General features: G+C 32.8%; 3 protein-coding genes across 10 annotated transcripts; all 3 read left to right on the top strand.

Annotated features, from left to right (window-relative positions):
• LOC110623672 (DNA oxidative demethylase ALKBH2) lies at positions 1 to 17,254 on the top strand. Of its 8 annotated transcripts, none has more exons than XM_043960106.1 (7): positions 1 to 322; positions 459 to 523; positions 11,365 to 11,420; positions 14,285 to 14,520; positions 15,847 to 15,963; positions 16,079 to 16,274; positions 16,562 to 17,254. In XM_043960106.1, exons 4-7 carry the CDS (start codon positions 14,293 to 14,295, stop codon positions 16,786 to 16,788), a joined length of 768 nt encoding a protein of 255 aa, XP_043816041.1. In that variant the 5' UTR covers positions 1 to 322; positions 459 to 523; positions 11,365 to 11,420; positions 14,285 to 14,292; the 3' UTR covers positions 16,789 to 17,254. The 8 variants fall into 8 exon arrangements, with proteins under 8 accessions (XP_043816041.1, XP_043816040.1, XP_021624376.1 ...); XM_043960105.1 differs by lacking the exon at positions 11,365 to 11,420 and adding an exon at positions 1,785 to 2,076 and having other exon boundaries at positions 2 to 322; positions 14,288 to 14,520; XM_021768684.2 differs by lacking the exon at positions 11,365 to 11,420 and adding an exon at positions 1,785 to 2,076 and having other exon boundaries at positions 2 to 322.
• Positions 5,970 to 7,853, top strand: LOC110623248. The gene has a single exon (XM_021768176.1). It carries the CDS (start codon positions 5,970 to 5,972, stop codon positions 7,851 to 7,853), a length of 1,884 nt encoding a protein of 627 aa, XP_021623868.1.
• Positions 17,255 to 25,120: 7,866 nt separating the features above from the next.
• LOC110623247 (WEB family protein At1g12150) lies at positions 25,121 to 27,457 on the top strand. The gene is made up of 2 exons (XM_021768175.1): positions 25,121 to 25,300; positions 26,006 to 27,457. Exons 1-2 carry the CDS (start codon positions 25,121 to 25,123, stop codon positions 27,455 to 27,457), a joined length of 1,632 nt encoding a protein of 543 aa, XP_021623867.1.
• The last annotated feature ends 293 nt before the right edge of the window (positions 27,458 to 27,750 follow it).

The following is a 27,750-nucleotide window of genomic DNA, read 5'->3' as shown; positions in this document are numbered from 1 at the left end:
ATTGATATCCAAATAAGAGAATGTTGTCAAAGTTCTTTTCTTCTCTTTCTCCTCTAATTTTCTCTTCATTACCGTCAATCCAAACATATCATTAATATCACTAATGGAATAGTTTCCGTTGTTGATATTTAAATCTCTGAAACAGCTTGCCCTGCTCATTGTCACATTCGCAAATCTCTCGCTCATTGCTCTCTAGACCACCCGCTCCCTTGCTGCCTTCACCGACGACCGTCCATCGCTCGGTCGATCGACATCATCGGCTCCCACCCGCTCCCTTCCTGTCATCAGCCTTCTCATTCCCTCTCACTCCCGATCGAGAAAGGTAAGCTGAATTGCCTCTCACACTCGCCGTTTATCGCACTACTTATTTCGAGTTGCTTGCTCGATCATTCATTCAGTTTCCTACCTTATTTGGAGTTGAATTCCCTCTCAGTTACCTTCATTCATGGACATTTCAGTGCTTGGCTTCTAACAAATCTGTCAATTCGTGGACATTGCAGTTCTTGTCATCTTCAAGGTTACGGTAAGCCACTGTTCCTTTTTGAATCGATTAATTGATGGAATTTGTTTTGCTCATTGGTTAATTGATGGAATCCCTGAGTAGCCCTATCTTTATTTTGCCCTATCTTTCTACTGATTTTCATTCTTTCGTTATATATTTTGAAATTGTGGGGGTTACGCTGTTGATAATTGGGATAGGGAGTAGTACTATGTGTTGAGGAAGAGCCAAGTGAAAATTATGCCCTATGCTGTAGTCCAGCAGTCCAATAATGTCACACTAGTCATTGATGAGAATTGGAATGTCTTATTAACTGCATCAATTTAAGCTCCAGCAAGTCAATTATTTGAGGGTTTTCTGGGCAACAGTTACCCTTCTGCTAACCCCAATATATTTAAATCAATATAAAAGAAAGAAACAGTACTTACAGAAGTAATTTCCCTAAACATCTACAAAACCCAGTAGTAGATACCAATACCAAGGAACCTGCAGATAATGGAATGAAATTTTGTCACATTCTCTTGAACATGAATGCTAATTAGTTCGCAACAAGGACATGCAAGTAGATATAGAAGCTTTCACCAGAGGTTTTCATGTACAATTTAGTTTAAAATATGATCCTTAAGAAAAGGAAATACCAGCAATTTCTGACACCTGTAGAGCAGGATGCTCCCATAAATCAAAGCTAATATGATAAGTTTTCTTTAATTAACTAGTCCTCAGCAATTAAAGCACAGAATTTATCCTTGTAAACTAGATAAACAGCTTATCATTTTCTGGTATAATTGGCATTGATATAGTTGATTTAGGTTCAATCATACAACAAAATTACTAGAACGTAATATTAATTCTGCTTCATTTCTTGTCTCTCCTGTGATGTGATTATTACTAGCAGTAACTTGGAAAATCATGTCAAGTTTTGTTCATTTGATGTCACATGCCACATGTTAAGGTTTGTTCTTTTCATGTGATTATTACCAGCGTTAGTGGGTTCTAGGTGATCATTTACTTTGCTATGATACGTATTCAAATGCTTTGCATTTGGGACCATCTTGTGTCTTGAAACTAGTCAGCACTGTGACCACTCTGTCTTTGACCATGTTGTCGTTAATACTGTTTCTTTAGTGCTCTACATATTTCTAGAGTAAATACCAATAATAATTTTGCATATAATTTTTGTGATAAATTTCGAAGTGTTAAAGATGAAAAATACTGAATGGTTTATAATTTATGATAAATTTGTCCTTGGATCTTATGAAGTTACTAGCTTTATAATTATATGTAGAGTCACCACGAAATTGCTACAACTTAGATTTAGATCTTCCTCTCCATCTCTCCCAATCGACTGCCATCATAGTGGATATGAACTAGCAATCGATCTCTCTAGCTTCCAAGTCAACTACCATAATGCCATCATTGGATGTGGATCTAGTGATTGATTGAATCCCTTCAAGCTACCCTCCGACGGACCGATTGCATGCCGACATGGCATCGTGCGGTTTCCAAGTCCTCTGCCTGCTATGCCATCATGCTATGCTGCCAAGTCCTTTGCCATCACTGATAGATTGATTGCATCGGTTGGTCTCTCAAATTGCTTACATTTTCAAGTTTTAGAGATTTGTGATTATTGTATATTTGGGAATTGAAATCCTTTCAATATTGGATATTTGTATTGTGTCGATAGTTTGAGTTTTAATTTGGTTGATTGTGTTGTGTTGATGATGCGAAACCCTAGCCTGTTAGAGACTGAAATGACACATATCCTAGTAAAAAAGAACTTAGTTCAGAAAATAAATCTCCAATCTAAAGCACCATTAATTAATATGCAATCAAGAACACTTATAACTAATTGATTTTAAGAGCAGCAAGAATAAGAACTATACAAGTTAGTATCAAACCTTATTCGTGATGCAATCTCAAGAACCAAGAACTCTATTAAGCTCTCAAAGAAGAATCGTATAAAGCAATTGTATTGAATAATTGATAAATTGTCCACAATATGGAAAAAGAGATGCATTATATATCGTAGGGCAGCTTAGCCCAATTAGAGAAAAAAAAAATCTATACTAATTAAATAACTAAATAGAATATGGTGACAGCATCATAAGACCCATGATATTTGTCACTACCCGTTACTATACATAGACCCATGATTTATGCTACTACACACTACTGGTTAACTACCCACTATTGAATAACTACTCACTACTGGATAACTACCTACTACTGAATTAGTAATGAGGAATGTGTTGATGCAAATACAAAATTTGAACCGTCAATAAGGACACATTCGGCCTAATTGACTTAGAATGACAAGATTGTTTTTCAACTTTAAAATGAACTTGTAAAACTTCAATATATCCCTTCATAAATCCTTAAAGTGCTTCCTTCAACTTATTGGATCTCAACCATGTAATTGGTCCTTGAGGCAATGCTAACTCGTCATTTTTGGTATTGTTGGTTATCATCCCTTCGCTCTTAAAAAGGATTTGTCCTCAAATCTGTACCAAAATCAAAATGAGACAAATAAGAAACATTAATGGTAACATTACACCAAACTCATCTGGCAGATCAATTATGTATGCGTTGTTATTAATCTATTCCAGCACTTGTTATGGTCCATCCCCTCGTGCATCGAGTTTTGATTTCTCCTTTTGCATATGGATCTAAACACAATTACCTGGTTTGAATACAACTTTCTTGCGACTCTTATTGGCTTGTTTCTCATACATCTTGTTATGCTTTTCAATATACTCACGCACTTTCATGTGTATTGATTTAACTATTTCGGTCTTTGCTTTTCCATCTAAATTAGACAACTCATTCAAAGATAAAAGCATTAAATCTAATATAGTTAATAGATTAAAACTATACACAATCTCAAAAGGTAAATAACCAGTAGAAGAATGGATTATAAGCAAATTCAACATATGGCAAACATTCTTCCCAAGTTTTCAAGTTTTTACCCACAATAGCACGAAGCATAGTTCTTAAAGTCCTATTAACAACTTCAGTTTGGCTATCTGTTTGTGGATGACAAGTAGTAGAAAGTAAAAATTTAGTACCCAATTTTTCCCACAAAACATGCCAGAAATGACTAAGGAACTTAAAATCTCTATCAGAAATAATAGTCCTAGGTATACCATGCAAATAGACTACTTCCCTGAAAAACAATCTAAAAAACAAATCAGCTATGTTCATTGCATCATCAGTTTTATAACATGGAATAAAATGTGCCATCTTGCTAAAGCAATCTATAACAATAAACACAGAATCTCTACTTTTTGTCATAGGGAAACCTATCACAAAATCTATGGATATATCAATTCAAGGTTCAATAGGTACATGCAAAGAAGTATATAATCTGTGGCAAGGATTTAGATTTAGCCTGTTTACATGCGAAGCATTGAGCACAAATTTTCTTTTACATATTTTCGCATATTAGGTCAATAAAAATGTTCATTGTCTAAAGCCATTAACCCTCCTAAATGCGATTCTCTAACAAGCAACTCACGCACCAAACAATTAGGTATACATATTTGTTTCCCCCTACAAAGAAACCACCATGCAAATAAAACTCGTTAAATGCCTATATTCACATGTCTTAAATACATCAGAAAAATCAGTATCAGTATCATTCTCATACGTATCTTTCAAATGCTCAAACCCTAATAACTTAGAACTAAGCATGGAAATCAATGCATAACGTCTAGATAATGCATCAGCAACCACATTCTCCTTACCTTGTATTTAATCACATAAGGAAAGATTTCGAGATACTCAATCCGTTACCATGCCGCTTATTCAACTTATCTTGTCCCTTTAAGTGTTTGAGAGACTGATGATCGGTATGAATCACGAACTCATTAGGCAGCAAGTAGTGTTCCCAAACTTCAAGAGTCCTAATCAGTGCATAGAACTTTTTGTCATGGGTGAAATAGTTCAAATGTGCGCCACTTAGCTTCTCACTGAAATATGCTATGGGTTGGCCTACCTGCATAAGAACAGTACTAGTACCAATCCTAGAAGCATCACATTTGATTTCAAAGGTTTTAGAAAAATTAGGTAACCTTAAAACAGGAGTAATAGTATGCTTTTATTTTAATGTGTTAAATGCAAGTTTCTGTTCTTTACCCAATTTAAACCTAAGAACTTTTTTAATGATCTCATTTAGAGGTTCAATAGTAGTGCTGAATTCTATAACAAACCTCCTATAAAATCTTGCTAATGCATGAAAGGATCTCACTTCACTAGCATTTTTAGGTGTAGGCCATTCTTGGATAGCTTTAACCTTTTCAGTATTTACCTTAACTCCACATAAATTAACAACGAATTGTAGGAATATGACACTATCAGTACAAAATGTGTATTTCTTAAGATTAGCATACAATTCATGCTCACGCAACTTTTGTAGAACAAGTTCAACATGCCTAATATAATCATCCAAGTTGCGGCTATAAATCAATGTATCATCAAAATACACAATCACAAACTTACCTAGGTAATCACGCAAAATATGGTTCATTAATCTCATAAAGGTGCTAGGTGCATTAATTAGGCTAAAATGCATCACAAACCATTCATATAAATCATATTTAAAGGTAGTTTTCCACTCATTACCTAACTTCATCCTAATTTGATGATAACATTTTTTAAATCAATTTTCGTAAAGAAAACAACACTACATGATTCTTCAAGCATATCATCTAATCTAGGAATAGGATGGCGATATTTTACAGTGATTTTGTTAATCACACAATAACCAACACATATGCGTGTTGTCTATCTTTCTTTGGAACGAGCAAAATAGGCACTGCGCATGGACTGAGACTGATACAAAGCCATTACAAGTGTATACACGTTACACTCACAGTCAGAAGAAACAGCCTCGTGTACAGCCTACTGAAGATGGGGAAGCAGTAAGGATTGAAGGTTGACCAGTTTAGTTTCTATTTTTAGTTGTTGCATTTTTCTTTAAGCATTTGTTAGTGTTTCCACAATGTAAGGAGGGTATCTCCACTTTCAATCATTTCCATTATCTTAGGAGGTAGTTATTTCCATTATCTTAGGAGGTAGTTATTACCATTATCTTAGGAGGTAGTTATTTCCATTATCTTAGGAGGTAGTTATTACCATTATCTTAGGAGGTAGTTACTCCCATTATCTTAGGAGGTTGTGACTCCATGATCAAGTCATGATTCCATTGATGTAGCAAAGGGTGGTTTACATCCTGTATAAATATTCAATAATTATCAATGAAGAGATCAACTTGGAAATCATTACAGTTTTGAGTACTTTAACTCAGAGGTTTGAGATTCCCTCTAATTGAGTCTTCTAATTTCTCAAGATAGGTCGCAAAAAGAACACCACGTCCTCACCCTCACGAACACCTTCCACTTCCCTCCATGAAAGACCCTTAACTCGATCTCAGGTTCGGGACCCTAACATTTTGGTATCAGAGCCAACAGTTATGGGGGAATCCGTTCAAGATCAACTTACAAAACTTTTCAACCTTGTCCTTTCTGAACAGCAAGCTAATCAGGCCCGCCATGAAAAGGTTGAGCAGCTTCACGCCAAAATGGAGGCTATGTCTCTCGAATTGGAATCTGCCGGAAAGGGACTATCTTCTTCTCCAGGTGCAGAAAGTCAAGCTCAAACTCGGCGCGAAAAAGGACCTATTGGAGCAACAGTCTCTGAAGCTTCGAGAGGCAACGTCATTGTGCCCAAATTCACGAAACTTGACTTCCCTCGCTTTAATGGCCAGGAAGATCCTTTGGGATGGATTAGCCGTTGTCAACACTTTTTCCGGCACCAATCCACTCCTGAAGAGGAAAAGGTGAGTTTAGCTTCTTACCACCTAGAGGGAATTGCACAGCTATGGTACTTACAGATGATTCAAGATATTCCCAATCCTACATGGTCTGAATTTGTCAACCAATGCAATTTGCGGTTTGGACCCCCTATCCGAAGCAACAAACTGGGAGAACTTGCCAAATTAAAACAAACGGGCACAGTGGAGGAGTATCAAAACAAATTTGAAGTTTTGGTTTCCAGAGCTAGCACCTTAACTCAGAACCAAAAGGTTCAGTTGTATTTGTATCTCAGTGGCTTGCAGGAATCCATATCTGTTGAAGTCGAGCTGCACCAACCACAGGATCTTGTCACAGCAATGAGCATGTCTCGCTTGTATGAACGGAAGCTTTACACCAGGAGCTCCACCACTCGAGATATCAAACGCAATTCTCCACTTCCGGATTCACGCAACAACCGCACAATTAAAAGGCTCACTAGAGACGAAATGGATGAAAGGAGAAAAAAGGGGTTGTGTTTTAATTGTGATGAACCGTTTGTGCGTGGCCATCACTGTAAACGGTTGTTTTGGATTGATCTAGAAGACGGAACAAATTCAGAGGAAGACGCCGACTCAGATCTACCACCTGAAATTTCTCTCCACGCAATTACTGGAACACGCAATCCACAGTCCATGCGTTTGCTGGGGCGTTGGAAAGGAACCCAGGTATTAATCCTTGTTGATTCAGGAAGCACTCACAACTTTGTCTCTGTTTCCAAAGTTGATGAATTACAGGCAGAAGTGGATGAGAAAGATGGGTTACGTGTTAATGTCGCCAATGGCAAACAGCTCCGCAGTCCTGGAATTTGCAAGGGGGCACCGATCGAATTGGGATTTACCACTTTTATGGTGGAATTATTTGTCTTGCAATTGACTGGCTTTGACATTGTCCTTGGCGTTAATTGGTTGACAACGCTGGGCCCCATCCTATGGGACTTTAACATTATGTGGATGTCTTTCTTCGTCCAAGGGAAACAGGTGGAACTCTACGGCATAAATTCTAGATCAGGGACGCAGCCTAATCTTCATTCTCTATTACCGGCTACCGACCCAGATACCCAACTTCAAAAATTACTATTTGAATATGCCTCTCTTTTTAATCCACCAACAGGGCTACCTCCCGCCCGTTCCTGTGACCACCGTATTCCTTTGGAACCAAACACTAAACCAGTGGTGGTACACCCCTACAGATATCCCCATGGGCAAAAAGATGAAATTGAACGCCAGTGTACTGCTATGCTCAAACAAGGAATCATCCGCCCGAGCAGATCTCCTTTTTCATCTCCGGTAATTCTAGTTCCCAAAGCTGATAAATCATGGCGCTTGTGTGTGGATTACAGGGAACTCAATGCCAAAACCATCAAAGACAAATTCCCAATTCCTGTTATTGATGAGCTTCTGGACGAATTGGGAGGGGCAAAGTTCTTCACCAAATTAGACTTGCTTTCTGGATATTTTCAGATCGGCATGTATCCACCAGACATTGAAAAAACAGCCTTTTGAACTCACCACGGTCATTTCGAATTTCTGGTCATGCCGTTTGGATTGTCCAACGCACCATCCACTTTTCAAGCTTTAATGAATGAGGTATTCCAGGAACACCTCCGTAAATTCGTATTGGTTTTTTTTTATGACATCCTTGTTTTCAGTAAATCTTGGGAAGAACATATGCAGCACCTTCGTCAAGTATTCCACATCTTGGAAAAAAATAAATTATTCTTGAAACGCTCCAAGTGCACCTTTGCCCAAACTCAGGTTTCATACTTGTTTCATGTAATCTCACAGAAGGGGGTGCAGGTGGATAATTCCAAAATCGCAGCTATCACAGAATGGCCTAGACGTGTTACTCTCCGGGGGTTGCGGGGTTTCCTTGGACTTACTGGCTATTACCGGAAGTTTGTATTCAACTATGGTACTATAGCTGCTCCTCTCACTGCCTTGTTACGAAAAAACTCTTTTCAATGGACTGACGAAGCAATTCAGGCATTTGAAACTTTGAAGACGGCCCTGACTACCACACCCATATTAGTTCTTCCGAATTTCGAGCTACTGTTTGTTCTTGAGTGTGCTGACACAGGTATTGGAGCTGTGCTACTACAAGAAAATAAACTAGTGGCCTTCTTTAGCCGAGCAATGGCGGGCCGACATGTTAGTCTTCCGGCATATGAAAGGGAGCTGATTGGCTTGGTCAAAGCAATTAAACACTGGCAATCATATCTTTGGGGCAAAAAGTTTCTGGTGCGAATTGACCACTACACCTTGAAATTTTTACTAGAGCAACGCTCACTTTCCTTCCCTCAACAACACTGGGTGAGTAAACTGATGCCTCTTGGGAAAATGTTCAAGATATACAGGATCGTTATCCGCATTTTAAGCTTGAGGACAAGCTTCCTAAGGGGACGGGAAGTATTGATACAAAGCCATTACAAGTGTATACACGTTACACTCACAGTCAGAAGAAACAGCCACGTGTACAGCCTACTGAAGATGGGAAAGCAGTAAGGATTGAAGGTTGACCAGTTTAGTTTCTATTTTTAGTTGTTGCATTTTTCTTTAAGCATTTGTTAGTGTTTCCACAATGTAAGGAGGGTATCTCCACTTTCAATCATTTCCATTATCTTAGGAGGTAGTTATTTCCATTATCTTAAGAGGTAGTTATTACCATTATCTTAGGAGGTAGTTATTTCCATTATCTTAGGAGGTAGTTATTACCATTATCTTAGGAGGTAGTTACTCCCATTATCTTAGGAGGTTGTGACTCCATGATCAAGTCATGATTCCATTGATGTAGCAAAGGGTGGTTTACATCCTGTATAAATATTCAATAATTATCAATGAAGAGATCAACTTGGAAATCATTACAGTTTTGAGTACTTTAACTCAGAGGTTTGAGATTCCCTCTAATTGAGTCTTCTAATTTCTCAAGATAGGTCGCAAAAAGAACACCACGTCCTCACCCTCACGAACACCTTCCACTTTCCTCCACGAAAGACCCCTAACTCGATCTCAGGTTCGGGACCCTAACAGAGACTCCCCCTGATATGTCCCTCAGCCAACAACTCATTAACTTGCCTTTGCAATTTCTTCATCTCCTCAGGAATACTCCAGTAAGCTGGACGATTTGGAATCTGAGCTCTAGGAACAAAATCGATAGGAACAAAATCGATCTGATATTCTATTCTCCTAATAGGCGGGCGGCAATCCAGATGGCACCTCATAAAAATACATCTGCAAAATCCTGCAACAACTTAGGAAAAGAATTAGGCAATTTATCAGTAGGGTCAGTCTCAATCATAAAGTTGGAACTAAAAGACAACATAATCAAAGCTTTTTTCCCTAAGTATGCTTTCTTCAACTCTTTCTCTTTACAATAAAAGGAAGACTTGCTGAACTTTTCACTCTTTTCACTCAGCTCTCCTTTTTCCTCTACACTCACTGTTTCTCTCCTGCACATCTTTTATTTTTCCCCTTACCCGTGCAGTCACTCTCCTTTGGGCCATTCGAAACCTTCTTTTTACTACTAGCCTTTTTTCTCTCATTCTTTGTACTTGTCTCATCTCCCTTACCCAATTTAGCAGATTGTTATAATTTTACTTGATCTGCATATACATCTTTAGGAGATAATGGTACAAGTATATGTTTTACACCAAAGAAAGTAAAAGAAAACCTATTACTATACCCATCATGAATTACACCCAATTCAAATTGCCATGTTCTACCTAACAAAATATGTCCAGCTTGCATAGATACAATATCACAAGTAACCTCATCTACATACTTGCCAATAGAAAATAACATTTTATATTGTTCGGTTACCTTTGCCTCACCACTATCATTTAACCATTGAAATCTGTAAGAATGTTTAATAGTTTCTAGTTCTAATTTATCAACTAAAATAGTATTAACACAATTAACTTGACTATCCGAATTTATTATCATGCAACAGACTTTACCACCTATCAAACAACGAGTGAAAGATATTTTCACGCTGTTCAAGTCCCTCTTCTTTAATAGAAATATTTAAAGTACGCAATATCACTAAGGACTCTTGCTGAACAGGATACTCTTCTATCTGTACATCAAAACAATCTTCTAAAGGTGGCATTTTATCATAATCAGAATCAGTTTTAGAGACTATCTCATCTCCCCTCACTATCATGGCACGTTTATTAACAAACTCGTTGGCATAATGCCCACGCCCTTTACATTTAAAGCATTGAATATCTCTAGTCCTATTAGATTTAGGGGCTGGTTCGTTTTTACTATGAGAGTTAGATATTTCTTTGGAAGGTAACGGGCCTTTTTGAGTTGAAGATTTATTAAACCTTTTAGGATCAGCCTAGGTGCTCCATTTGTAATCTCATTTGTGGTTGGAGTTTTGAGCAATCCTGTTACTCCCCCATCTATTTCGGCCTCTTTTATCTTTCCACCTTAATGGTTGCGTTCACTAAGTCTTCCAATCAACATATAGTTACAAATCAACTACATCAACAATCTCCTTGTTTAGACTACTAAAGAAACAAGTCATAGTCTAGTCTTCCTCCTCCACTATGTTTGCTTTGATCAAGAGCAACTCTATCTCCTTATGATACTCATCAACCGATTTTAATTTCTGGGTCAGTCTTTGCAACTGATGATGGAGATCCCTACGGTAATAAGCAGGCACATATTTTTTTCTTATGATTCGCTTTATCTCTTCCCAAGTAGCAATTAGTAACTCTCCATTTCTTCTCCTAGATTTCACAAGCTCATCCCACCATATTAGTGCATAATCTAAAAACTCAAAGACAGTAAGTTTTACCTTTTTATCGTCGGAATAGCTTTGACAGTTAAAAACCGTCTCCACTTTACGCTCTCACTCTAAATTGGCATCAGCATCAGCCTTACCATTAAAATTTGGAATCTTCATCTTTACGGAGTTTATATTATTTACATATTATTTGCATAGAGTACACGATCATTGAATCTTCTGGCTCGGAAAGGGACTGATTGTACCTCATTTTCCTCTTCGTAGGATGGATCGTGTGTATCATTCTCCCCCTGATTGGACTTGCTCTTTGAAGATCTAAAGTTGTTCTCAAGATTATCCATTCTGAAATTTAGCTTCTGAAAGCTATCCATGAAAGCTTTATACATAACTTTAAGATTAGGCATAAGGTCAGAAATATCACCAGTATTATGCCCGGACATTGTACAAAAATTTACAATTCTCTCAACTCACGTGTTTAAATTTCAAGCACTCACTTGGTATCTCAAAATTGCACTTCAAAATATAAACTCAATAAGCCAAGCTTGTATGTTTCAAATAACAAGGAAAACAAAGAAAGACCTAACAAGAAAAGATAGGAAACAACACTAGATGCAAACTATAATTTACAATTGTACAAAAATTTACAATTCTCTCAACTCACGTGTTTAACTTTCAAGCACTCACTTGGTATATCAAAATTGCACTTCAAAATATAAACTCAATAAGCCAAGTTTGTATGTTTCAAGTAACAAGGAAAGCAAAAAAAGACCTAGCAAGAAAAGATAGGAAACAACACTTGATGCAAACTGACCAAAATGAACAAACGGATTGATTTAGCACACAAGAGTGAGATTTCGTGTACTAAGTGTAATTAAATATTCAATAATATGCAATTTTTCAAACTAAGTGTAAGGAACCAATAGCCAGAAAGACACCAAATTGACAAACTAAGAATCAAAATTGATGAGACGAATATACTTAATACGGAGTTTTCTTTAAGCATGCAATCCTAGGTTAACTGATTTTAATATTGACTCAACAAAAACATTCAAAGCAAGCAAACAAAATATACACTTAAAACAACAAGTATTAAGTACAACTGTTTTGTGAAAATACTATCCAAATTGGCTCTAAATTTATCCCAAACATATATTTCGAATCCCAAGCCTAGAAATATGTTCAAGGTATATAAAATATGGTTTATACCAGTAGCTATTAATATTAGAATAAAATTTTAACAATTGATCCAAAGTTGTAGATTTTTTTTATTTTTTTATTTTTTTTATATGGATAGAAGTAAAACACTAAAAATACTATTTTAAGAGCATTAGAACAGGAGCATACCAATTAGGGTAAAAATCATAGATCAAATCACTAAAGATAGTAATTCGGTTTAAACAAGAATTTAGGGTGAAATCGATTTTAACAACAACTAAACAATGAATTTGACTCTAATAGGAATTCTAAATGGAAAGATCACGAAAAACATACACTAAATAATCAAAGTGATATGTTCAGCTAATTATGAACACAAAATTGAATACAAAGACGCAAAGGGTAGTTAAGAAATTATTACTAAGCCTAGTTTTGATACTAATTGATGCGGAACCCCAGCTTATTAGAGATTGAAACGACACATAACCTAGTAAAAATGAATTTAGTTCAGAAAACAGTTTCCCAACCTAAAGCACCATTAATTAACATGCAATTAAAAACACTTATTACTGATTGATTTTAAAAGCAGCGAGAATAAGAACTATACAAGTTAGTATCAAACCTTATTCATGATGCAATGTCAAGAACCAATATCTCTTTTAAGCTCTCAAGAAAAGTCGCATAAAATAATTATATTGAATAATTGACAAATTGTCCACAATATGAAAAAAGAGAGCTGCTTTATATACCCTAGGCAGTCTAGTCCAATTAGGGAAAAAAAACCTATACTAACTAAATAGAACATGGTGACAACATCATGAGAACCATGATATTTGCCACTACTCACTAGACTCATGATCTTTGCCACTACTCATTAGACTCATGATCTATGCCACTACCCACTATTGATTATCTGCCTACCACTGGATAACTATCCACTACTGAATTAGTGACGAGGAATATGTTGATGCAATTACAAAATTTGAAGCGTTAATAAGGACACATTCGTCCTAATTGACTTGGAATGGTCAGATTGTTGTTCAACTTTAAAATGGACTTGCAAAGCTTCAATATATCCCTTCATGAATCCTCGAAGTGCTTCCTTCAACTTCTTGGATCTCAACCTTATGATTGATCGGTCCTTGAGGCAATACTAGCTCATCATTTTTTGTGTTGTTGGTTGTGCTTACATCAGTTGATCTCTTTTTTTTTTTCATGAATTTCGTTCAAATGTCGGCCTTTTTTTTGGTGAAGTGAGAGTTTGGGGGAAGGTTCGGCGGAGGATATGGGGGATATTGTTTGGCTTGCATTTGCAGAGTGAGAATGCTCTGAAAATTGATCAATTAAACCAAATCAAATTGATTTTTTATTCGGTTTGATTGAAAAAAAAAAAAGCTCTTCAACTGTTTTTCTTTTCTTTTTTTTTTTTTTTTTTTTTTTTTGTGAGAGTTCAGAAAGAGATGAACTGATTGCACACCCCTAGCCCAAAGTGAATTTAGGGATTTTAGTTTTAAAGAGAAAAAGCCAAAAGTTTAATTATGGACTTAGGGTTATTTTAACTATTTAAACTCAGTTACTATGTGGATAGCAGCTAATGCCAAATGTCAGCTTTTATGTTCACGTAAAATGTCCGTGCATATATTTGGTATCAGTATACAAGTTGCAAAAGTTAAAATATTTTTTGATTTAAAAGTTTAGTGAGTAAAGAGGTGAAATAAAGGTGATTAGGTAAAATAACATTTTTCAAACATGTGAGGTGCAATATACAGATTGGCCTTTTCAAAATTATAAAATTTATTTAAATCTTCATTAGAATAAATTATTTAAAAAAATATTATAAATCTAAATATATGATAATTATTATTCAAGACAAATTTTCTTTCTTTTTCATTTTCCCTTAAATTTTTTTATAGCCTATTTATTTATTTACTTTATTAGCAATAAAATTTATAAATGTGAAAAATTATTTCCTGGTTTTGAAAAGATTCATTTGAATACGTTTTATTATTTGCAATTCCTTTTTGTGCAGTAGAAGCTATGAGCTTCAAATTTAAGCCCGTCTCACAGCCTAGCAACCATGAAGCTATCGAGGGCAGCGAAAAGGAAAAACAAATTAAAACTTTGGATCTTGGAAATGGAAGCCAGGTCCTTTACATCCCAAGGTTTTTATCCTTTGATGATTCGTGGAAATTCTTTGATTACCTCAACTCTCACATTCCTTGGACTCGACCAACCATTCGTGTCTATGGTCGCTCCTGTGTTCAGGTTTTTTCTTTATTCTCTTTTTCTCTAATGCTGAAATAGTTAATACCCTCGTTTCTTTACCTGAAAGATTTTTGGGTTCTTTTTATTTTTTGATTTTGTGAGTTTATTTGTTTAGTGTTCGTGGGTAAGAAATGAGATTGTTCATTTTCCCCTAAATTGGAAGATAGTGATGTCAAGGGAATTTTGATTAAATTGGTCCTTCTCTTATTGGTTTTATTCTAAGGGGATATTCAACTGAGTGGGTTTCTTGTTCTTTTGTCTCATTACATATAAGGGTCCTTTGAGCTCTTCTGTTTTCAGATAAGTTTCAATGAGCTTTTGTATCTGTGTATTAAGAAGATAATCTGGATGGGGGGATTGAGAATAAAATATTTGAATTGCATATTTTAATTTGAAATGTATAGATAATTGTGTGCAGTACTTAAGAACAAGGTGGAAAAATACTGGTGGCACTAAATGCTACTATGATTATATCGAGTTCTTTTGCATTCTGCATAAAGATAAGAATTACCTTAATAGTAAGACTTTTCAAGATTTATGTGGTGCAAATGATAGTTGCTCTTTGGTGATTTATCAATTCTATAAGCAAATTGAAGGTACTACTCCAATTAGAGGATCTAATTTATCACACTTGTATTGCAAATATCATGAAAATTTGCAACTTTGCATGAAGAAATTTCTGAATTGGCTGGATTAATTTAACATGAATCCAACGAATAATCATGGAGCATGCATGATATGTGGAGTAATGCTTTTTTTTTCTTTGCCTAAATAGTATAAATGTTTTCCTTAATACATACTCATACTCCTGTATTATTTATATTGAACAATGGAACTAAAAACCTAACCTATTAATAACGGAGCTAAAATTATAAATCTATCGAACATGTAAACTTATAAAAATCATAACGATTAAAAACAAATTAGCCTTGACATCAATGACCTGGAAAAAAATACAAATGGTCCCACTTGTTATTGACTGTATTATATAATTTTGTTAAATATACTCTAAATGTTCAAAAGAGTAACAAAATTACCCTCTTTTCCTCATTCTCTTTTGACAAGGCAACAAAGTTTTTTAGACAGTCAGCCATAAATGGAGTTATTTTTTATTTTGTTTTTACTTTTTTGATAAATAATTTATTATATGGCTAATTTTTATTTAATTATTGTGATTTTTCATGTTTACTTGTTCTATAGATTACTGTTTTTAGTTTATCTGTTCAATAGACTAATTACATATAGAGTGTAAGTATGTGTTTGCCCATGTTTATTTTGTGTATTTGGATGTGTTTGCTTATCGGAAATTGATTTCTTGTCTTGCAGCCTAGAGACACATGTTATGTTGCAAGCCCAGGATTGCCAGAATTGATTTATAGTGGCTATAAACCACATGCCTACTCATGGGATGATTATCCTCCACTTAAGGAAATCTTGGAGGCTGTAAGAATGTTGTGTCCCCAAATTCTTTTGTCATTATTCCTAATGATCATCAGTGTTATGAAACTTGTTTTTCTGTCATTTATTGATCCCTAGTTTTTCAATTTACATTCGGAAGGTCCACAAAGTTCTTCCTGGTAGTAAATTCAACAGCCTACTATTAAATAGGTATAAAGGAGGCAATGACAATGTTGGTTGGCATGCTGATGATGAGAAGCTTTATGGTCCAACTCCAGAAATTGCATCTGTTTCTTTTGGATGTGAACGTGATTTCTTGTTGAAAAAAAGACCTAGTAAATCATCCCAAGCCCAAGGTACTATATAGTGTTCCCATCATCTTCTTTCCCTTTGTTCGTTTTCTGTAGCTTGATTTTGCAATTTTGTATGTGCAACTTTGTTTTGATTGTGAAAGTTCTTTGCCACATCACTGCATCATAGAGGCTACAATCCATTTATAAATAACCTACATACACCATGCTTTAGTGATCAAGTTATTAAGAATGTACAAATCTGGCAACGCAATATATACAGTTTGTTATCATGGATTGTTTTATTAAATCTACCAACAGAGTTTAATTTAATTATTGCCTTATGTAAGCAGCAAAAGGAAAATCTGATGATGAACCTTCTAGCAAGCGATTAAAGAAGAGCTGCCATGTTGATCAGCATTCTTTTACACTAAAGCATGGATCTCTATTGGTGATGAGAGGTTACACACAAAGGGATTGGCTCCACTCGGTGCCTAAACGTGCAAAAGCAGAGGCAACTAGAATTAATCTTACCTTTAGATACGTTCATGGAGGGCTGCTTGGTAGAAAATTGCCCTGATATTTAGCAATATCTACTTGATTCTTAGTGAAATTTTCTGCTGCTGGGTATGTTAAAGAAGGGATCATCTAACTGATGATTTTTGAAATTAATCTCGAGCACTACCAGTCTGAAGGTTTACATAAAGTAGTGGTCAGCACATGATCAGCTACACAAATAGCAAGGTCAGGGTCCGGGCCTGGGCTGGATTTGGAGCCTTTTCGCTTTTGCTGTAATGGTTTTCTAATATGCAGCCGAATAGGTTCAGTATAGGAAAAAGAATGAGAAGGTCTATATCATAGCATCCGGAGCTCTTTCTATTTTCTTTGGAGCTTCCCACATCAGAAAAAAATTTGGAACTCAGAACTCACGGAGTTAGATGATTAGTCAAATTCTAGCTACCATTGAAATTTAAGGTTGAAAAATATTTTGTTTATAGAAAACATTTGTAAAGAAATTACTTTTTAAGATAACTTATTTTTCTTTATTATTTGATTGTAATATTAAAAAATAGAAAGTTTTAACAAAATATATAATTTGAGTACGACACATTTAGGTGTGAGAGGTATTCGATTCAAATCGAAAAATCGATCGAATTGAATTAATTTAAAATTTTAATTTGATTTTTTATTTATTTCGGTTCGATTGAATTTTAATTTTAAAAATTTCAATAATAATTTAATTAGATTTTTATCGAAAAAAAATAAATAAATTAAATTGATTAGTGATAATAATATATTATTTTTCAATAATATAAAGATTAAAATATTTTAATTAAATTTTAAAATATTAAAAATTAAGTAAAAAAAATAAAAAATTTATTAAAAATTTTAAATTGATTGAATTGAATTGAATTGGATTAGTTGGATTTGATTTGATTTTTATTAAAATTAATTTGATTTAATTTTTATAAATATTAAAATTTTAATTTTTAATTTATTTAATTTAATTTAATTTTAAATTGAATCGATCTAATGATTACCTATTACATCTTTCGGGAAGAAAGCAATCCCACACTTTGAAAGGCGACATCCTCATCCACAAATTATTAGTTGTTTTGTCATTGATATGGAATATGAAAAGAAAAATTCACTTAGGGGTATTTGGCAGGGCTCAAAAAATTGATACTTGAATTCAAGCACTATTTTAAATGCTATTGAAAAAATAGTAGATTGAAAAAGTTATTTTGTTATTTTGGTGTTTCTGTGATTAAACTATGTCAAAATAGTGTTTTAAAGAAATTACATTTTCCAAAACTAGCTCTGACAGCAATACTAAACATGCCTCTAGTCTCACAGTTTGCCTCAAAGTCTATAAAGAAAAACACACTACAATAGAAAAACAACAATATGCATGGTATGAGCTGATTGATGCTAGGATACTACAATAAATATTAAATTAGTAGCAAAAATTTATACTCCAATATTAATTTTGTTGCAATAAAAATTAATAGACAGTAGCAATATGAATAATTTATTTTTTTAAATTACGATCTGAAATATGTATCAATTATATATTGTTATTATAAATTTTTTTATACTTTTAGAAAACAAAAGTTTTTTTACTGTTTATCTTAACATATCTTATAGTGAGAAGAAATATGAAGTACTATAGTAGGAAAGTCCATAAATTATTAGATATATCTAGATTATTCATCTCATCATTGTTGAGGTGGTACTTCTACAGTATCCGATAATCTATCAGACAAGTCCCCTTCAAAAGCTAAGGCAGAAGTTGTTTGCTTGACTGATTGGAAGATTCCTCCAATTCGAACAAAATCCTAGCAAAACAGTTAGATATACATAGTTAGTAAAACCTAGTGAATCCACATTTAAAATTTATTAGAGAATTCATATATTTATAAGCTTTTAACAAGCATACTAATTAAATTTAGCTGGTGAAAAAGTTTTTGGAAAAATTAAAAATTATAAAATTGACCTTTAAAATAAATTAATATAATATTTGAACACTTATTTTTTAATTTATCTTTTTATTTTTTTTAAAATTTGTATTTTAAATTCAGACATAATTGTTGATAAGGATTACAACTGCTCAAACTCCCAAAAAAACATGTTTATTGCCTTAATAATTGTTGTGAATAGTTATGTTCAAATTAAGGTTATAAATATATATACTGTTAGATAATTTGAAATCATCCCCTTTTAAATTTATCTCTCATCTTCTTATTATCTCTTGCACAAACTCACAAACACATTTTTTATTATGTTCATAAGAGAATTTTATAGTTGTTATATATAATTCCGTTCGTTTTGTATCAATCTTCAAAAGAATTTGCCATTTTCTCAAACAGTAACGTAATGGGACATAAATTTTTTTAAAGGATAGTGATCTCATGTATAGAGTATTTATCTATTCTTATAATTATCTTACACTAACAAAAATTTAGGATTCGACACTAAAAAAAAAAGCAAACTTATAATAATTTTGAAAAAGATAGCAGAAAAAGTATCAGGCTCTAGAACTTTAATCTTGCTTCCAGAATGTAGTGCATGGTAGAGCTCATACCTTCAAAGGCTTTCAGAGTTGAGGAATGCCAAATTGGGAGAGACCCTGAAAGTACCATGCAAGCTAAAACTTGCCGCTTTCTAAAGAAAAATAGTTCAATCACTAGAAAAACAAAGAAGATTAGGAATTAGATTCTTTGAAGTAATCTGGTATGGCAATATGGAGTTGAGGCTTCGATCCTTCTTAGTGACTTCCAATTCAATCAGGGAAGAAAAGTCACTCCTACTCGAATGGGATAGAAGACAACCATATCCAACTCTTCCAAAAAAAAAAAAAAAAAGACCTCAGATGAATTCTTTCTCCGTACATCATTTATTTCATGAAATTCTCCTAGTCCTTAAAGTCAATTCTTTTGAAAAAAAAAATGACATGGGATTTACTTAATTTGTCTTTTTGATCTTAGTTCAAAACTATGATATATTAGAGGTTTCGTTATTGTAATTACTGACTTATCTTGATCTGATTATTATTATTATTTATAATCTATAAATATATACATATATATTAATGAAATAAAATAAATTCTATTTAATTTAATCTATTGTGCCAAGTGGATAATAAAATCATTGAATAAAAGTCATATTGTTTCATTTTTTTGAAGTGTATCAATTTTCTAATTAAAAGAGATATGGTGAGGTGTCTCATATTTCCATGCCTAATTCTACTAATTTTTTAAAACTTTTTTGGATTATACTTTTCAAACCACATTCCTATAATGTTTTTTCACTTAAATATAATTATCAATGAGAACTTAAATTTGTTCATACACATATGTTTTAAATTTTCATATTAAATATAATTTTTATTTATCATTTATTATTTGCTAATAGTAGGTTTTTCTTCTTCAGAGCCACCAGCAATGAGTGTAAGGTTGTGAAGCATATTTTGTAGACTTATGAAAATGCATTGGGGCAAACCATAATTTTTTAGAAATTGGAATTTTTTTTTCAATTCAACTGTAGATGAGGTGATGAGATTGATGACGTTTAGAGAGTTAGGGTCATATCCCCTCTTAATCATGGTATATCTCGACCTCCTATCTCTTATAAAGCGAAACAAAAAAATAAGTTTTTTTCTTTCTTAAAAAAAAAGTTTGAAAACAGATTACTAATTGGCAAGGAAGACTCCTTTCTGGAGTAAGTAAAGAAATTCTTTTAAAATCTCTTGCACAAGCTATTCTCTCGTATTGCATGAGTGTCTTTGCTATACTTATTTCTCTATGTTTAGAAATGCAAAGGATGATAAATTTGTTTTGGTGAGGTTTAAAAAGAAATGGGCATAGACAGATACACTAGTTGTCATAGGATAAAATGTGCTTGGAAAAGGAATAAGATGGGATGGGTTTTTGTAGTCTCTATCACTTTAATTTAGCTATACTTGGTCGGCAAAGTTGGCAAATCATTTCAGATCCAAATACTTTTTTTAATAGAATTTTCAAAGTTAAATATTTTATTAGAGGGAATTTTCTGCATGCAGATAAAGGGTCTATCCTAGCTTTATTTAGAAAAACTTATTGCAAGGTCAAACACTACTTAATAAAGGATTAAGATAGAGAATAAGGAATGGTCAAGCGGTGCGAGTTTGGGAAGACCTATGGATATAGAGACTGCTGATTGACAGTTTAGCTATAATTTTACACTATCAGGATGAATTGGTTTAGATAGTAGGAGTTGGAATATTGATATCCTTTCTGAATTGCCTATACCCAGTGATATGAATAAAATCCTTAGAATTCCTTTGTGTGTCTCTCAAGAAGAATAGACTTATTTGACATTTCAATAAATCAGATAGATATACCATTAAATCTAGTTATCACATTGCTCTTTACTCCGACGATTTGATCGCTAGGTATACTACTCCGGGTGAATGGAAGCAGGTTTGGAAGTTACCTATACCTCCAAAAATAAAGAATTTTATGTGGAGGCTCATCAGGAAAATTTTGCCAACTAAGTCAAATTTCTGAGATTAAAGCCAGTTGATATTGATGGTGGTCATCTTTATTGTATAGAAAATAAAAGTGTTGATCATGTTTATTGTATAGAAAATAAAAGTGTTGATCATGTTTTTTTTCCATTGCCCACATGCACGATAATGTTGGCAGATTTTGGGCTTGCAATTAAATTCACAAATACAGAGTAGCTATGCTACTTTTCTAAACTCTATTTTGCAATCCTCTAATCACGAGTTAAAAGGAAATCTTTCTGTTATGGCTTGGAGTATTTGGTTGCACTAAAACCGATTGCTCTGATAGAATATACATTCTAGTGCTAATAATGTGATGGCCCTAGCTCTTAAAGTCTTGGATGAATGGAAGAATGTTCGTACACCTGATAAGATGAATCGATGTAGCACTGATACTCATAACTCTAGTTGAGTTCCACCCATACAGGACCAATAGAAGTATAATGTGGATGCCGGAGTATATAAGCAAAGTGGTCGTTCTACTTACGCAACAATAGTAAGGGATTCTAGTGATCGCTTCCTAATGGGTCTTATAGGGTTTTTTGAGACTACTCTTCCTGCAAATTTTCTAAACTCTTTTTTGCAATCCTCTAATCACGAGTTAAAAGGAAAACTTTCTGCTGTGGCTTGGAGTATTTGGTTGTACTGAAACCGATTGCTCTGATAGAATATACATTCTAGTGCTAATAATGTGGTGGCCTTAAGTCTTAAAGTCTTGGATGAATGGAAGAATGTTCGTACACCTGATAAGATGAATCGATATAGCACTGATACTCATAACTCTAGTTGAGTTCCACCTATACAGGATCAATAGAAGTATAATGTGGATGCCAGAGTATATAAGCAAAATGGCTGTTCTACTTACGTAGCAATAGTAAGGGATCCTAGTGGTCATTTCCTAATGGGTCTTATAGGGTTTTTTGAGACTACTCTTCCTGCAAATTTTCTAAACTCTTTTTTGCAATCATTTAATCACGAGTTAAAAGGAAAACTTTCTGATGTGGCTTGGAGTATTTGGTTGCACTGAAACCGATTGCTCTGATAGAATATACATTCTAGTGCTAATAATGTGGTGGCCCTAGGTCTTAAAGTCTTGGATTAATGGAAGAATATTCGTACACCTGATAAGATGAATCGATGTAGTATTGATATTCATAACTCTAGTTGAGTTCCACCTATACAGGATCAATAGAAGTATAATGTGGATGCCGGAGTACATAAGCAAAGTGGCTGTTCTACTTACACAGCAATAGTAAGGGATCCTAGTGGTCGCTTTCTAATGGGTCTTACAGGTTTTTTTGAGACTATTCTTCCTGCAAATTTAATTGAAGCTTTAGCATTAAGAGAGTCACTTATTTGGCTTCGAGACAAAAATATGTCTTATGTCCAAATTGAGATGGATCCAAAACTGTTGTAGATGCTATTTTATTTGGTCAAGTAATTGATGATCGCAAATTTTTATTAATATAGAGATTTGATTGTGTCTTTATCTTAGATTCAGAGACAAGCAAATGTTGCAGCTCATATTTTTAACAAGGTTTCACTTTATATGGTAGTTCTACTTTTTAGCAGAAGCCTTCGAACTCTTTGTATTCTATTTTAGAGTTTGATGTTTGTCAGGTTCCTTGTAACACTTTAGTTTCTAAGTTGGATGTAATAGGAGAGTCTACTAGCTCGGATTAGTTGGATATGATTCAGTTAAGTTTTTGCTACGTATAATATTATAATATATTTCATTGAGTTTAAAAAAAACTCAAAATTAATACATATATTTTTTAATTTTTAAAACTCAATAATTTAATCTCTTTATCTTGACTCCGTTAAATTGAAAATCCATTTATCTACATTTAAAAATAATTAGTGATTTTTTTTTAATTTCATAAAATCAAAATACATGAACTAAATTACTATTTTTTTTTAAAAAATTATATATATTTGAACAAAATAATCCAAAAGCATGCGCATATATCATAAACTTTAGTTTTGGACAATAAAATTATAACTTGAATAATATTCACGATATCAACCAATGGACTAAAGTGAAATTAAAATATAATTCTTAAAATTTTATTTAATTAATAAAATAGTCTTTTCAAATAAATATTTTAATTTAACTATGTCTATTAAATTTAATAATATCTTTTAAAAATTATATTATTTCTTTTTTCTCAATAATTAAATAATTGAGGAAATTAAGTGTAAATTAAATTTAATGTCTTAATTTTTTAATAACATATATTAAAATAACAAAAATAATATTTTTAAATCAAGTTTAACAATATCTAAAACTTTTTTTAGCTCATGAACTTATATGCATATGATTTTAAATATTATAGAGTATGAGATATTAATATACAGATTTAATTAAACTTTTAATGGATTATCTTATTCATATTCAATAATATTGAAAATGATGTATTTTAAGAGTTAAAAAATTAAATTTTTTTAAATTAAATAAAAATGCTATTTTATTATTTAAGTATTTATTAATATATAAAAATTATAAGCATGTGAAATTTAATTTAATATTATTTTTCACAATTCTTTAATTATTAAAGAAAAATAAGATAATTAATAATAAAAAAAGACATTGTTGAATTTAATAATGACAAGTAAAGACATGTTTAAAATAAAACTATTTATTGTAAAATACTATTTTATTAATGAAGTAAAACTTCATTATAATTTATCATCTCATCTTAAAATTTTAGTTTTATTGTCCAAAAATATAAAATTTAGGACAGAAATATGATTTTTCTCAAACTTTTGAATTATTTTGACTATAATTTTAATATATAATTTAAGAAAAAAAGTGTAATTTATCACTATCCCTTATTTAGAATCAAATAATTCACAAAACTCTAATTCAATCAATTTTTTTTATTAAATTTTTTGTTTAGAAAGGAAGAATTAATTATTTTTTTTAATTTAAAAGTTTTTATTTATAAAAAAATTAAAATTATGCATGATTTTATTAAAATTTATTTAAATTTTTTTCGGGTTAAAAGTATTTTGATAATTTCTTAAATAAGTTTTTAGATATAAAATTTATAGCATTCAAAAAGTTGGAGCTGAATTTTTGGTCCCTAAGAACTGAGATGATGATAATCAATGTAAGAGAGGAATTAGTTTCTTAAGATGCCTCAAAATAGCAAGTCAATTCAAGATTTTAGAATTTCTTTTCCATAATTTCCTTTACATAAGAGAATCAATAGAGATTCTATTTTTATAGGACTGGCAATAGGCTATTAATACAAGCATAAAATTAGCAATCTTTGCCTTCAAAATAGCTGAGATTAAGTTTCAAAATCCTTTATTTTTTCATTAAGGATTTGTATGGTTGCAAAACTTTCAACAAACACACACAAAATCACCAAAACTGCCCCATATCTAATCACTTTCTATTCAAATCCTTTACTTTCTCTCTGGGCATGCATGGTTTAGGTAATTTCTCTGCTTTCATTCTTCTCATGACTTTGTTTTTATTCTCATATTATTTAGCGAGATTTTATTCATATGTTCAGGAAACATTTAACATGACATACGACAGTATCGATTTAAAGTCTAAAATAAAAGTCTTTCCACCTAGACGATTGCATCCCAAGTGAAAAGATCTTGAGAAGGTCAAGCGAATAATAAAATAGAGAAGGTATTTCTTTTTTATTAATATTTTGCTAATTGAAAATTTATTTATCACTTTTTTAAAATGCATATTCATGCAATATTATTATATTTTTTAAAAAAATCCCATCAAGAATATGGTAATATTGTGAAATTTTCATATATATTTTGATGATTTGGATTGGAAGAAATTGATGTTGAATGATTGAAAAATTTAGGTAAGTATTGAAGGAGGTAAAAAGAAATGGTACAGATTCGGGTAATAGATAAACCAAAAAGCTCAGGATCTCCAAAAGGAGAGGTAGGGGAGATTGACACAAGAGCACCATTTCAATCTGTGAAAGCTGCCGTTAGTTTATTTGGTGAAGTAGCTATCTCCAAGGATAAAGGCAAAGCAGTATCCAAGAGAAGGCTTTCTTCTGAGGTAACATCTCATTTTATAATTTTACTATTTTTTCGATATAGAGCCAAATTAATTTAACGTATCTTCAAACTTTACGTATCGAATTTCATATGTGTATTATTTCAATATCGATTAAATATACAGTTAAATTATTTCAATGTCGATTAAATATACAATTAAATTATTTGATATATAATAAAGTAATTTTTTTTTATAAAGTCTTAAATTTTAAATCTGTATTTTGGAGAATATGATTTTTTAAAGTGAGATTTTTAAAAATTTCCCATTTCAACCCATAAATCTTGTGGGTCGAGAAGCTTTTCTCTTAAAAATTGCTAAACACTTTTAAAAATTTTATATTCTCAAGTTAAAAACTTTCAAATACTTTTAAAAATTTTATATTTCTCTAAACAATTGAAAAATTATTAAAACTAAAAGAAATATTAAAAATTTTATTTTATAGAACTATATTTTATAAAACCTTATTTTATTGTAATTCCTTCCAAACAAGGTGTTAAAGATGTAGATGAGGAAGAAATTGACATGTGAAATTTCCATTTCACATTTCAAAATTAGGGAATTTGCAAAAGAAAAAAAAAGTTCATTAATAGTCGTATCAACAATTTGAATTTTGATGAGCCATGTAGAGTAACGTAAAGAATTTTTATCCATGCAAAGGTGGTTGAGGTAGATGAATTAGCCACGCCAGCTGATTTTGCATGGCAGAAAGTGTTGGACAAGGAGACTCAATTTGTGTTGGTTCAAAGGGAGCTTGAAAAGTACAAGCAACAGCTTCAAGTTGCCGAGAAAACAACAGCTCGATCATATTCTGAACTTGAAAAGGCCAAGACAACCCTAAACGACCTCACCATCGAACTCAAAACTGCCACCGAATCTAAGCTATCAGCCGTGCAAGCTGCAGAAACTGTGAAGAAACAAGTCAAGGAACTTGAAGTTGCAAAATCTCAACAGCACTTTGGAGATGCTGCTAGTGAACTTGAACTGGAACAGGAAAGAGAGCAATATATGATCGTCATGCATGAACTTGATCTTGCAAAGCAAGAACTCACCCAAATCCGACAAGATTTCGATGGCTGTCTGCAGGCAAAATCAGTTTCATTTCAACAAGCAGCAGAAGTCCAGATGGTGACCAATGGGAACATAGAAAGGATAAGTGAACTTTCCAATGAAATTAGTGCCATGCAAGAATCAACTTTGCAAATAAAGCTTGCAACTGTACAATGTCAAGAACAACAAGAGAGTATCATGTCAGAGAAACAGGCTTGCATTAAAGCTTATGCAGCAACCAAGGAAGATTTGGACAAGAAGTTGATGTCTTTAAAGGAAGAATATGATCCTGAGCTTCATAAAAAACTTGAGCAGAAGCTTTCAGAAAGAAATGAGGAGATTGAAGTTATACGAGAAGAAATGAAAAGAGCACACGCCATTGAAATGGATAATGTGAAGCTTATAACTACTGAGCTCAATGAAGCAACGAAGACATTGCAGAAAGTTGCCGAGGAAGAGAATTTGCTTAGAAATATAGTGACTGCTCTTAAACTAGAATTAGATGAAGTTCAAAGAGAAAAATCTGACTTGGAGAAGAGAGAAAAAAAAAAATACGATGGGCAAAGATCACAACTTGAGAAGCTATCATCAGAAGCCGAGACTGCAAGAACAGAAGCAGAAGAGATGAAGAAGAAAGCTAAAAAGCTGAATCAAGAAACTGAAACAAACATGTTAACGGCTGCAAGAGCAACGGAGAAGCTTCACCTTGTTCAAAAAGAGCTTGAAGAAGCCAAAGAAGGAGAAAAGAAAGCCCATGATGAGATGAAATCATTGTCCGAAAAATACAATGATCAAAATCCTGAATCCAATAATAACATAATACAAATTTCATTGCAGGATATTGAGACTTCAAACAAGAAAGTGGAGGAATCTGAAAATACAGCTGAGGCAAAAGAGGCAGATGCTAAATTTGAAATAGAAGAAATTAATATAAGGAAGAATGCAACAGAAATGAGGTTGGAGGAAAATCTGGAAGCCATGAAAGAAATTGAAATAGCAATTGATATTGCTTTGAAGTCAGCAGAGATAGCAGAGGCTGCACAAAGTGTGGTGGAGGGTGAACTTAGAAGGTGGCGACAAAAACATGATAATAACATATTCTCAGTGTGAAATTTTCATATTTCTAAAAGATTCAGATAAGTAATTAATTAGGATGTTTTGCCCAAACAATTCTCCATTCTAATTTGTAAAGCTAGATATTACTTTTTGTCTTATATGTGTTGTTCTTAATGTAAAGATCACTTTATGTTATTAAATAAATTATGGAAAGAAAGGAATAACAAAAATTCAATTTTAATTTGATTTATATATCTAAATTTTTTAATTTTGATAATTTAATTTAAAATTAAAATTATATATATATATATTTTATCCTAATTTGAAATTAGAATTAAGGGAAATAT

This window comes from Manihot esculenta, chromosome 9 (assembly GCF_001659605.2).
Source record: "Manihot esculenta cultivar AM560-2 chromosome 9, M.esculenta_v8, whole genome shotgun sequence".
Classification (NCBI taxonomy): Eukaryota; Viridiplantae; Streptophyta; class Magnoliopsida; order Malpighiales; family Euphorbiaceae; genus Manihot; species Manihot esculenta.
Note: the sequence above shows the minus strand (reverse complement) of the source record. Positions and strands in the feature narration are given on the sequence as shown.